Source organism: Lactuca serriola, chromosome 1, assembly GCF_051521515.1.
Source record: "Lactuca serriola cultivar US96UC23 chromosome 1, Lser_US96UC23_V15, whole genome shotgun sequence".
In the NCBI taxonomy this organism is placed as follows: Eukaryota; Viridiplantae; Streptophyta; class Magnoliopsida; order Asterales; family Asteraceae; genus Lactuca; species Lactuca serriola.
This window is the reverse complement of record NC_136408.1, coordinates 91293938-91305273: the sequence shown is the minus strand read 5'-3', so window position 1 is coordinate 91305273 and position 11336 is coordinate 91293938. Positions and strand designations below refer to the sequence as shown.

At 31.5% G+C, this 11336-nt stretch overlaps 2 protein-coding genes across 5 annotated transcripts; both read right to left on the bottom strand.

Annotated features, from left to right (window-relative positions):
- Nucleotides 1–2509: 2509 nt before the first annotated feature.
- LOC145095104 (protein PHR1-LIKE 2-like) lies at nucleotides 2510–5059 on the bottom strand. Its single transcript, XM_079033047.1, has 6 exons — nucleotides 4668–5059; nucleotides 3716–3792; nucleotides 3576–3630; nucleotides 3246–3324; nucleotides 3096–3165; nucleotides 2510–2975 (listed from the first exon to the last, which is right to left on the bottom strand). The coding sequence occupies exons 1-6, from the start codon at nucleotides 4855–4857 to the stop codon at nucleotides 2661–2663; spliced, it is 786 nt and encodes a 261-aa protein (XP_078889173.1). The 5' UTR covers nucleotides 4858–5059; the 3' UTR covers nucleotides 2510–2660.
- Nucleotides 5060–7703: 2644 nt separating this feature from the next.
- LOC145095085 (E3 ubiquitin-protein ligase PRT1-like) lies at nucleotides 7704–11049 on the bottom strand. 4 transcript variants are annotated; one of them, XM_079033027.1, is made up of 8 exons: nucleotides 10838–11049; nucleotides 10625–10639; nucleotides 10107–10135; nucleotides 9837–10016; nucleotides 9402–9641; nucleotides 8593–8784; nucleotides 8339–8448; nucleotides 7704–8254 (listed from the first exon to the last, which is right to left on the bottom strand). In XM_079033027.1, the coding sequence occupies exons 1-8, from the start codon at nucleotides 10948–10950 to the stop codon at nucleotides 7958–7960; spliced, it is 1176 nt and encodes a 391-aa protein (XP_078889153.1). In that variant the 5' UTR covers nucleotides 10951–11049; the 3' UTR covers nucleotides 7704–7957. The 4 variants fall into 4 exon arrangements, with proteins under 4 accessions (XP_078889153.1, XP_078889156.1, XP_078889165.1 ...); XM_079033030.1 differs by lacking the exon at nucleotides 10625–10639 and having other exon boundaries at nucleotides 10838–11047; XM_079033039.1 differs by lacking the exons at nucleotides 10625–10639; nucleotides 10838–11049 and adding an exon at nucleotides 10540–10620.
- Nucleotides 11050–11336: the final 287 nt, after the last annotated feature.

The following is an 11336-nucleotide window of genomic DNA, read 5'->3' as shown; positions in this document are numbered from 1 at the left end:
TTTTTACACTGATTTCTTTGATTCTAAATAGTTCATTATATTTGACTTTTTGAATGTTACATTGGTTTGAAAAATATCGGGTTGTCACAATATAAGTCTAAGACTTAGTGATGTGCTTACCTAGGTTATATCAAAGGAAAAGACAATTTGTTAGACGAAACGTTGCTGAAATAACCAATCATCCACTTTTAACAAGTGAGTGTATTGTTACTTTCATGATCACAATTTTAATACAGGTATCCAATAAATTTATTAAATATTTGTAGAGGGCTTCCATGTGAATCATGTGCTTAGTGCGTGGAATATATGCTAGATATACATTTGATGATATACGATGTGCGAACCAGATATAGTTCTATATGTGTTAAGACGTGTATATATAATATTATCACATGATAAAAAGAATAAAATTATTATTACTAAGAAAGTGAATGTATATTAATACATAGTACTTTGTATCTAATATATACACTAAATTTAGGATGATATTGCCTAAACCGAGTTGCTATTAGAAGTTGATTGTAAGCAATGTGGTCTTGCTTAGTGATAAGACTCGTAGATAATGCTTAGCTCAAGTTAAGTTGATAGAGTGTTAGTTATACCCTAAGACTTACATAGGACTCTTAGTTCAATTAAGTTTGGATATTGGGTAGCATCTTATTAAGGGAAGTGTGTGAGACAGGAGCGAAGAGTAGAGTTATGTTTAGTGACACTATCAGGTGTTGATGGTACGAATTACGTACCGAAGTATGACTAAGTATTCATTTTGGATGACCATAAATGGTGGTTCCAGATTAGGCAACTGTAACGGTATGTCTGGTCATATCCCATAGTAAGATGACAACACTCGATCACTCTAGACACTCCTGTGAATTACGTTGCTAGTGTCGACCCAGAACGCATAGACGTGGATAAAATGAGATACCATATTCATCAAATACTATGATGGCTCGAGTGCCTTTGTGACTTACGCTGGCCAAGGAAGCCCCTAGTTGTGTAGTCAAATCCTTGCTCTAAACGATTCATCAGGTGAGATAATTCTTCCTGATAATTGTAGACTAGGATATGTGAGGATCGATTGAATGGATATGTATGGGTGTAAGGTTTTAAAGATATTATATATATATATATATATATATATATATATATATATATATATATATATATATATTCATTCTGAAAATTCTTTTTTTAATTATTATTTTCGTCACTTTAATTACCTAAATAAATAAAAATAATAAAAAAAATTACTGTTTTTTGAAAAATACATGAAATATTCTAATAAATTATTACACTGTAAATATTTTAATGTGATTTTTATAATGTTAGATTATTTTACTAAATTTGTCAGATATGTAAAATATTCTATAATATTCTACTAGAATATGTAAAAAAATGTATTTTTTTTGGTATTTTTTTAATTTTTTTTTTTTGGAAAAAATATAAATGACGAATATAATATTTGAAAAAAAATATTTCGAAATTAGGCCGTCTCTGACGAATATAATGTTTTGTATCTATAAAATAAGTAGCTAAGATTGCACCTCACGGTCTCACAAAATTAGGCCGTCTTTGAATCTAACCGTATATATATATATATATATATATATATATATATATATATATATATATATATATATATATATATATATATATATATATATATATATATATATATATATATATATATATATATATTCTCAGAGTTGAATGTTTAATGCCTTTGCAATTTGAAGTTTTTTTAGACTTTTAGTTTGGAGTTTGAACACTTAAAGTTTTTACATTTTATTCACCTTTTATTTCATTCTATTTTCTAGTTAATATATTTCGTTTTTGGAATTAGTTAATAAACAAGCTTAAATGATGAAACAAGCACTTTGATAATAAACCTAGTCGAGCATAGGCATGTTTAGGCTCAACAGACAAACAAGCAGAATCCGAGCCTATTTAGTTTTCCATGAGTCCATCTAAACCTTTATACATAGTGCTCGAACCAAGCTGAGCTCAAGTTTAACCCCTAAAAGTTTAAGCAAACCACACACAAGCTTTGTTAGGCTTGGAATCACACCCCGACATCTACATTATATATGACATATCACAATTATTTCACTCCCGTGAAACAAAGAACAAACACAACACTATTTTAGTACCTTTTGCTTCTAAATTTTTGCTTAAACCTTGAACTATTATTGGATTATCTGAGATTAATTTCATGAAATCAAATGTATTTTGGTATTAAGGGTCAAAATATAACTTTTGAAAAGTGTTCAACATGATCCATTAAGATATCCAAGTAATGATTGTGTTATACCATACAACACATTCTCCAACAAACACAATTAGAACTTTGATGACTCCAATGTCAAAATCTATGATAGTTTATAGCCAAAATATAACTGAAAAGCCCATCTCATAATCACCAACTAATAAGTTGAACCCATTGGGCTTGGACCAGGCCCATAATCACGAGCTAAGGCCCGATCATGTTATCTATCTTGGATAATATCCATTTAGCCAAACCATATAAACATATAAGATCATATGCCAAACACAAACTGATCCAACATAATCCCTACATAAAATTCATTTTTCTTCCCCATAAACCCACCGGAAATTCAAGAAAATGTCACCACAAAAACAAGAAAATCTAAAATCATAAGTTATCCGGTGTTAGAAGCCATCCACTCTGCTTGCATAAACATTGCCCTTTGTCTCTTCTTCAAAGCTGCAGCCTGAGGACTCAACCCCATTGGGGATTCAGGACTAGGGTTGGAGGTCAAACAGCTGTCAATTTGGGTGACAGATGGCGGACAGTCATTGGCTACCTTGATTGCCAGCTCAGATAACTCCTCCCTAGCTGCCTCCAGTCCAGCTGTCGCAATTGCTTGATCATTTATAGCTTTACAAGCTTTTTCCAAGATCGATTGAAGATACTTTCCTTGTGATTCAATCCGAAGCTGGAGTCGATGTTGAACCTGAAATTGCAATAATTGGGTAAATTTTTCAAAGTATGAGGTTGTAGTAGTAATAAATGAAAGTAGGAGGGTGTAAGTGTAATAAACAAATCTTTTCTGAAATTGGTGTAAGCAACTGACCTCTAGTTGGTCGTGTAATCTTCTTTGGACTTCCATTTGTGCTCGCAAAGCTTCTGTAACCTCAAAGCCACTATTTTAAACAAAATTAGTGTAATTAATAAAATAAATAACTCAAGAAACAAAAATAAATAAATAAACAAATAAAATTACTCGTTTAAATCTTGTGCCATCATTCTTGTAGATGATGATGTGGACGAACCCATGTCCTGGCTTTCAGCAATGCAAGACGCTATAGATCAAACCACACGGTACAATCAATAACTAAAAAATTTTATCTGTGGGCCCCATTTGACAGGACAGGACAGGTTGTGCTGCGTTTGACATGTATTGGACTGAGACTGTGATGTCAGGACAAAAATTTCAATTTTTTGTCCCACCAAAAAATATTGATATCTCATATGTGAAAAAGACGTAAATGTCCTTCTCATCGTCATTGCCCGACTAGATTGGCTACAATAAGGAAGTTAATAAATTTGGTACCTTCTTTAGAGTTCTCTGGGAACTCTTTGCATGATTGTTTCCCCATACGGTATTTCTGCGAAAAATATATATACGTGACATGAGTTATTATAATTAAAGTTAAATATATGTTTTTTGGGAGTGTAAAGAAAATAATGGACCTGAAGATGTGACTTGAGATGATAGAGTGTTAGGCCTTTTACCCCCATTGTTCTCATTATCATCTTGGGTGTTGCTTCTGTAAATTAATTAAAATCAAGATATATATAAAGAAGGTTATAAACTATAGAAAAATGTACCACATAACTATGATTGTGAATTCTTGAAACAATTAAGGAATATTATATGGATTTTGTTAATCTGTGAATTTGTGATTTGTAGGATTTGCGTTTGCCCGAATACTTGTGGATTTGTAGAAAGAAAACTAGACAATAAATAGCTAAGACTCAAAAACAATGTTCCTAACCATTTTCTTACAAAAGTTATTGACTAGTTTAAATTCCAATAAATATGAGATCCAAATATCATAAGAACTATAATAAGGTGCATAAAACACATAAACTATAAGGGCTAAAAGATTCAAATTTTTGAGAAGAATATAGTCATCTTGCGATCATAAACTATCTTAAGATCGATAATCACACATGTACACAACATTGAGTAATGATCAACTTCATGATGTTTAAATCTACACAACATTGGGCAATGATCATAAACTTGTTATAGATTTCTTGACAATTTTCCACCGATTCTTTTCTTTCTGCGTATTTGAAGAAAGTATTATGTTGGTGTCACTCGTTTTCCTCAAAAGTTTCTAAAATCAACTTTAATTTGAAAGTTAAAAAGCAAACCTTTTGACCCCAAAAGCCACTTATGAGCACCGAGGATATGAGTGAGAATCAAAATCTACTAAACCCTAATCAATACACAAAAATGTCGCCATATGATTGTACATCGTATTCTTCAAATTACCCCCAAAATCCCAAATAATCAAAGGTATAAGCAAACTCCATAAATTCAACAAACTAACTTACAGTCACAGACAAATAACTATAAAACTCAATCGAGAAATCGCAAAGCAATGTGAAAGAAATAGATGAAGAATAGACTGACTATCGGGGCCACCAAGCTGAGTAACTGCATCGACGAATCTTTCATGGAGCTCCGCCGTCCATCGGAGTCTCGGCTTCGGATCTGTCGTCAACACCAGACATGGATCTCCGACCAAGTTGGTACTAGTTAACGGCCGGGGGAAGTCGATACCAGTTCCTTCCAATGGAATCGAGTGAATCCCTGAGTACATTTGGGGAAAAGGAACAAAACCCAGATGATTTCTGAATCAAATGATGTTAAAAATGAAAGGATTGAGATTGGTGGGAGGCAAATGCATGCATTTAGAGGAGAGAAAGGCATAGACAGCGATGGATGTGTTCTTTTCTTGTCTTCGTCTGCCTTTATCCCAGCTTGTCGCTGTTGCTGTTGCTTCCCCCACCATTCAACATTATTTTCTATTTGATGGACTCATGGTTATTTGGATGTGTTCTTATAAGGTCATATGAAAAGAATGTTTTCTTTTTATTATTTATGATGATTTGGTTGTTGGAATTAATAAGAAAAAGTTAGTAACTTTGTAGAAAAAAAGTTTCATTTTGAACATGTATGAATCATTTGACACTTTTTGTATTTAATTCTGAATGAGTGGTGTAAATGCTACAAATATTGACCAACTTTGCAATGAATTTATGATTCTAAATATAATATTTTTATATCTTATATAACAAAAACTATCAAGTCAATATGGTTTAAGATTTAAGATGATTATTATTTTTTATTATATTAATTTGAAATTTTTTGTTCATAAATACCCACGGATATACAACAAAAGTTTAGGAAAACAAGTCATTAAACTTGAACTTGTTGTTCTTGAAATATTGATATACTTTCACTAAATATATCTATCAATTATAATATATAATTTTATTCTCCCACAATTAATATATGTCTAGTTGTATATAATTCAAGCCTGATTTTTTAATTTCACATTTTTCATATTTGTGAGTTCATTTTGTTCTCAAAATTATTTCTATTATTTGAGTGTATAGATATGTCATGAAATTTGAAATTATGTCGATCAACTATGTAGTGTGTGCCAAAATTAATTTTAATTTTTTATTCTGCTTTATGATTTTTATAGTTTTGCAATAATTGAATTTGACTAGACATATAAGAAGTCTTTTTGAAAAATAATTTATTGAGGATAAGAATATATCTATATAATTGTTTTCGTATACGATTAATCAAATTATTTGATTTGTAAGTTATAATAGTGATTTTGAAAACAGATGTCTAAATAAAATCAAAGTTATGACATTTGATTTGATTTGATAAATATTTTATAAAATGGGAAATTATAAGGTTTGAGGGGTGGGCGTGATTGATGTGGTTGTGGCACACATGGCACACCGGCCATGGTGTGTGGCATGAACCGAATTCGACATCACCAAACCCCTCACTCTCTCTCATATGGTAAACTTATGTGGAGTTAGAGTAGAAATATAGAATGTTTTGTCATATTATTACTATAGCACTATTCCTTTTAGTTCAGGGGTGTTTGGGATTGCTTTTGAATATCAAAAGTTTTTTTTGTAGAAGGATTTTTTGTAGAATGATTTTTGCAAAAGAAGCTATTTAAAATTTGTTTGGATTAGCAAAATGTTTTTTGGTGGAACTTTTACATATAAAGTTACAAAAAATCAGGATTTTATGACTTTTTGAAACCCCTATTTTTCTTCTATACAAAAAGTTATTTTCAAAATAATTTTTTTATTATCCAAACGTCTTTTGTCTTTTTTAAAAAGTTGAAAAGTTAAAAATCATTTTAAAAACTATGCCAAACACCCCCTTAATATATAAAGCAATTCATTTATATCTTGTAAAAATTGCACCCCCTTAATGGAAAGCATTTCATTTATATCTTATAAAAATTGTATTACGGTTAACTTGTCGTTTCATTTAGAAAGCCCCAGAAACAAAAGAGGATGAAAACTTCAACCACTAATCTTTAATAATTGAATTCATATAAAAGTTGTTGATTTGTCTATTATTATTATCACTATAACAAAATCAATTATTTCTTCATTTACTTCCGTTGTTAAATGTAATGTTAGTTTAAATCCTTTCTAAAAGTTTAAGAGTAAATCAACAAATTTACACATGGTTCACTGTCGTATCTAGAAATATTACTCTTAATAACTTGATCATATATTCATATTTATTAACAACATAATAATATATATGTTTTAAACAAGTTAGGTACGAAAAATAAGTAGTTTTTTGCGGAAAGAAAAAAAATTCTAAAACAATAAAAATTTTGAAAACACGTTTAGTTCAATAAGTTTTCTTAAATTTTCACAAAAAATAAAATTTTCGAACTTATAAAAAAATAGAAAAATATATTAAATAATAGAAAAATTTATAGTTTTTTTCGAACTTATAAAAAAATTAAAAAACTAATAATTATTATTTAATATATTTTTCTATTTTTTTGTAAAATATAAACATACACCCGCTCCCAAACCCTAACACCACCTACCCACTTCAAGCCCCATCACCCCCGCCCCCTATCCCCTCCCAAGCCCCAACGCCACCATCCCCATAAACACACACACACCCAACCACCATCATTGCAATCACCGATTCATCAACCACTCCACCACCACCACGGTCGGCACCTCTACTGTCACCACCATTGTGGCTCCTATCTTTGCTGTCTCCTTATTTGTGATTTAGCACATGTTAAAACTAACATGTTTTCTCATTACCTATTACCTATGTTATATCATATGTACTATATGAGCTAACATATTGCTTCCTAAAATGATTTCTTGTTTATTGATTTAGCAAGTTAGAAACATACCATATAGATAAATAAGAAGTCCTTTCAAAAAGTTAGATGCAATTTTCGAAATATATATACTGAGAAGCCACCTGTTGAATCGAAAATAAGTGGTCGCACAACACGAACAATGAAAAATTCTATCAAAAACTGTTAAGTTTCGTTAACTGAAATACAATAATGGTTAAACTGCTAAAATGACAATAAAAAACACAAAGACAAATGAATTTGTAACAAAAATCCAACTATAGATCTCGAAGCAATAAGAATCATGGTTTTGCACCAACGCATCTCATAAAGGACATAACTAATGTATATTTGTGGACACCTGTCTTTTACATCAGCAAGGTCTTATATGTAGTAGGTCAGAGTGTAGATTAAAGGGTTACTCGAAAAATAAGCTTTAAAAAAAAAAAAAAGAAAAAAAAAAAAGCGATCAATCCTTGGCTTCCAGCATTTCAACAAATCATGATTAGTAAATCATGCTACATAAGCTTTCATTAAAATGTTACAATGTGGGACCATGAGCCGCCACATCACTTTCCGGATCTTGATGGGATTCATCAGACGAGTCACGGTCGGTTTGGTTGTCTTGATCATCGTGTGTGTGATCTTCCGGAAACTCAGAAGATAGAATTATTATAGGATTAGGTTCAACAACCTTAAACTTATGATCTGGTTTATGTTGTTGATTAAACCTTCCGGAAAGATTAGATGAATTTTTGTAGCAATCTTCACATAAGTCAAAACCAATATCCTCTAAGCAATCTTCACATTTATACCGATCTCCAACAAGCGGGTACATCTAGTCAAAAAAAAAAAAAAAAGACTTTTTCAGAATCCATTTAAATAAATATGGATATAATTTTAGTGAAAGAGAAAAGATTACCCCACAAAAGTCACAACCAACTCCAAAGTGAACCTTCAACCCTGGTTTGCACAAATAATCACTCATAGAGACAGATGAACATTGACCACCTTGTGGAACTTGTGTTGACCCTGGTCATGTACATTGGATGGAATGGAATCACAAAGGAACGGAATGGAATAGAACAATGGAATGAGTAATTACATTCCGTCATGAATTTTTCATTTTAAATCTATATATAATTATATATTATATGTAAATGTAAATGTAAATACCTGTTGATGAGCCTCCTTGTTTGAGGTTGTTAATAGCCGCTTTTCTTGCGGAATATTCTTCTGGAAGATTCTGTTCCAAGAAACCTTCTAGAACCAAACAGACTTTTGGGAATCCATTTGGATGCATGCTTTGACACACTGGGCATCGACATGGCTTGTTGGATGAATCAACAATACACGTTTCACAAAAAACTGTGAAAGGAGTAAAGGACACAACAAAAAATAATTTAGACAAATTACATCTTTAGTCCCTATGCTATACTCAAAATTGCAATTTCAGCCCAAATTTTAAAACTGTCTCAACGTTGTCCTAAATTGCAATTCAACAATTCACAACGAAAATCAAACTTAAGGTTGACAATGGGACAATTTCAAATTTTGGACTGAACTTGAAGTTTAAGTAAAGCACAGGGACCAGTTTTGTAATTTTACTTGATAATCTAGTATTAATTAATAAAAGATAAGAGTAAATTGTTATTTTAAAATTACATCGTTTAAGATAAAATATGTCATGACTAAGAAAGTAGCTTGATAATTAAACTATGAGTAAAATAAAATTTGGTCCATGCCACATGTCTTTTTCAGCTTTGGTTCAAGGGCAAAATGGTCATTCTAAAAAAATTAACAGATGAGTAGTTAGATTTAATAATCCATGGACCACAATCAATATGAAAATAACATATATTAATAAATAATAAAAAAATATTGGTACTTTTTGAACAAAAAAGTTGAGAAATGTCATAGTTTGTTACCAATAAATAAATAATAACCATATAATTTATAGTGTTATGAATTTTTTGAGCACTTACCATGTCCACAATTAAGAACCACAGGTCGATAGAGAAGTTCTTTACATATTCCACAAAGTAAATCATTAACAGCTACATTTTTTGAGATTTCATCACTTGAAGTTGTAGGAGTCCCCTTTGTACATTTATCAGGTTCCAATGATTCTTCAACTGAACAATCTTCACCTTGTTTATTATTATTTGATACTGTTAAGTAGTTTTCAAACTGTGGTGAGAAGGTTCCACGTGTCTTTTCATCCTCTGCCATAAGAAAATGTGATCAAATTGATGTATTGTTATTTTATAGGTTTTGGGTAACAAATTGCTATAAAGGGTAAAAAAGGTAAGTTGGTTAGTATTTTGGGTTGTAAACATATTTCCAAACTTGACACCAAGAAAAATCAGGCTATAAAAGAAAAGGGCATAAAGTCATAAACTGTTTTGAATGTAACATACCTTTCACTTGAGTTTCCCTAATTTGATAGTCTTTAGGATACAATTTCAGCAACACAGAGTGAAGGAGCCAACATATGCTAGGAAAATGGTTATATGAATGGCGACAAACAGGGCAACTAGATTCCTGCCACGTGTCCATTGCTTCAAAGACACACCAAAAACATGAAATATGGCCACATGCTGCAAAACAGGGACAAAAGTATTAAGTATGTAAAAATTTGGCATACAAGAGAGATTCAAGTTGTGGCTTTTTGCAAATCCTTTTCTTACCCAAAACAACTGGCTTGTAGATGAGATCCCTGAAAAATGAAAGGATTATACACACACACAGATTCAAAACAAAGATAATGTCATAATGAATAGCAGATGTAAACCAATTGCCTACTCATCTTTGATCTTCCTCACCACCTCCTAAAAATCACAGGATAAAAATCAAAATTGACTAGATTCAGCCATTTTTGCTTCCTTTGATGTCTATTCATGTTTAACTCATTGTCGGTGGAATCTGGAATTGCCAAATTCATTAAGATCAATCCTACTTACAAGAATTTGATGCCTAGATTTCAATAAGTAGCTTTCAATGATTCCATCAAATGTAATCGCCAATATATTTGTCATATCCTAAATTTCGTATAGTTATTAACTTACAGAGTTACAGAGATAAAGTTGATAATGATCTTAAACGACATGATTATGAACTAACATTGATTATGAACCTCGAAATTGCTGGTTCCGATTTCTGGAAGGGATGGAGTGCATCTTAATAAATTAATCTCAGCTTCACTAACCTAATTAACCGAAATCTGCAACAAATAGTCCACGCACTGATCACTCATCTATATCGACAGGTCGCAAAAGACGCAGAATTACGTGCATTAATTAAAATTAAAGAATAAAAAACCTAATCTGAAAGCAAAATAAAAACGTATTTCGATTAGGCTACGATCGGAATAAAAGAAAAAACGAATCTAATTATTGTTCATATTCGGATGCAGGCTTACAAGCAAACGCAACATTTGAAGTCGTCAGAAAATTCCTCGAGTTTATCATCGCCAGCTTTTTCGCCGTCGAAGCCACCGCCGCCGATGGCAGGATCATTGTCCAGAGTATTCATTGCAGCACCGCTACGCTCGGAAGGAACTGGAAATACCTCAGGGTCGGCTATCGAGATATTCTTTTAGACTACTGCAATTGTAAATTCAACCAAAATATTGATTAAAAATCTATTTTCTTTCATTTTCACATTTCACCTACATAATCCAATGACATCATTTTTCCTAAATTAGCAACTCAATCCGCCCACCCACTTTTTTTTTTATTTTTATTTTTATTTTTATTTTTATTTTTTTTTATAGATAAATGTCACAGTGACCCAACTATCTTTCTAGTTATGGTTTAAATGGTCATTATTGTTTTTTTTTTCGCACTTGAGCAGAACAAAGACTTAAAAAATAGTTTTAAAGTCATTTTGTTCAAAGTGAAAGGGTTGAGTCGGTTAAC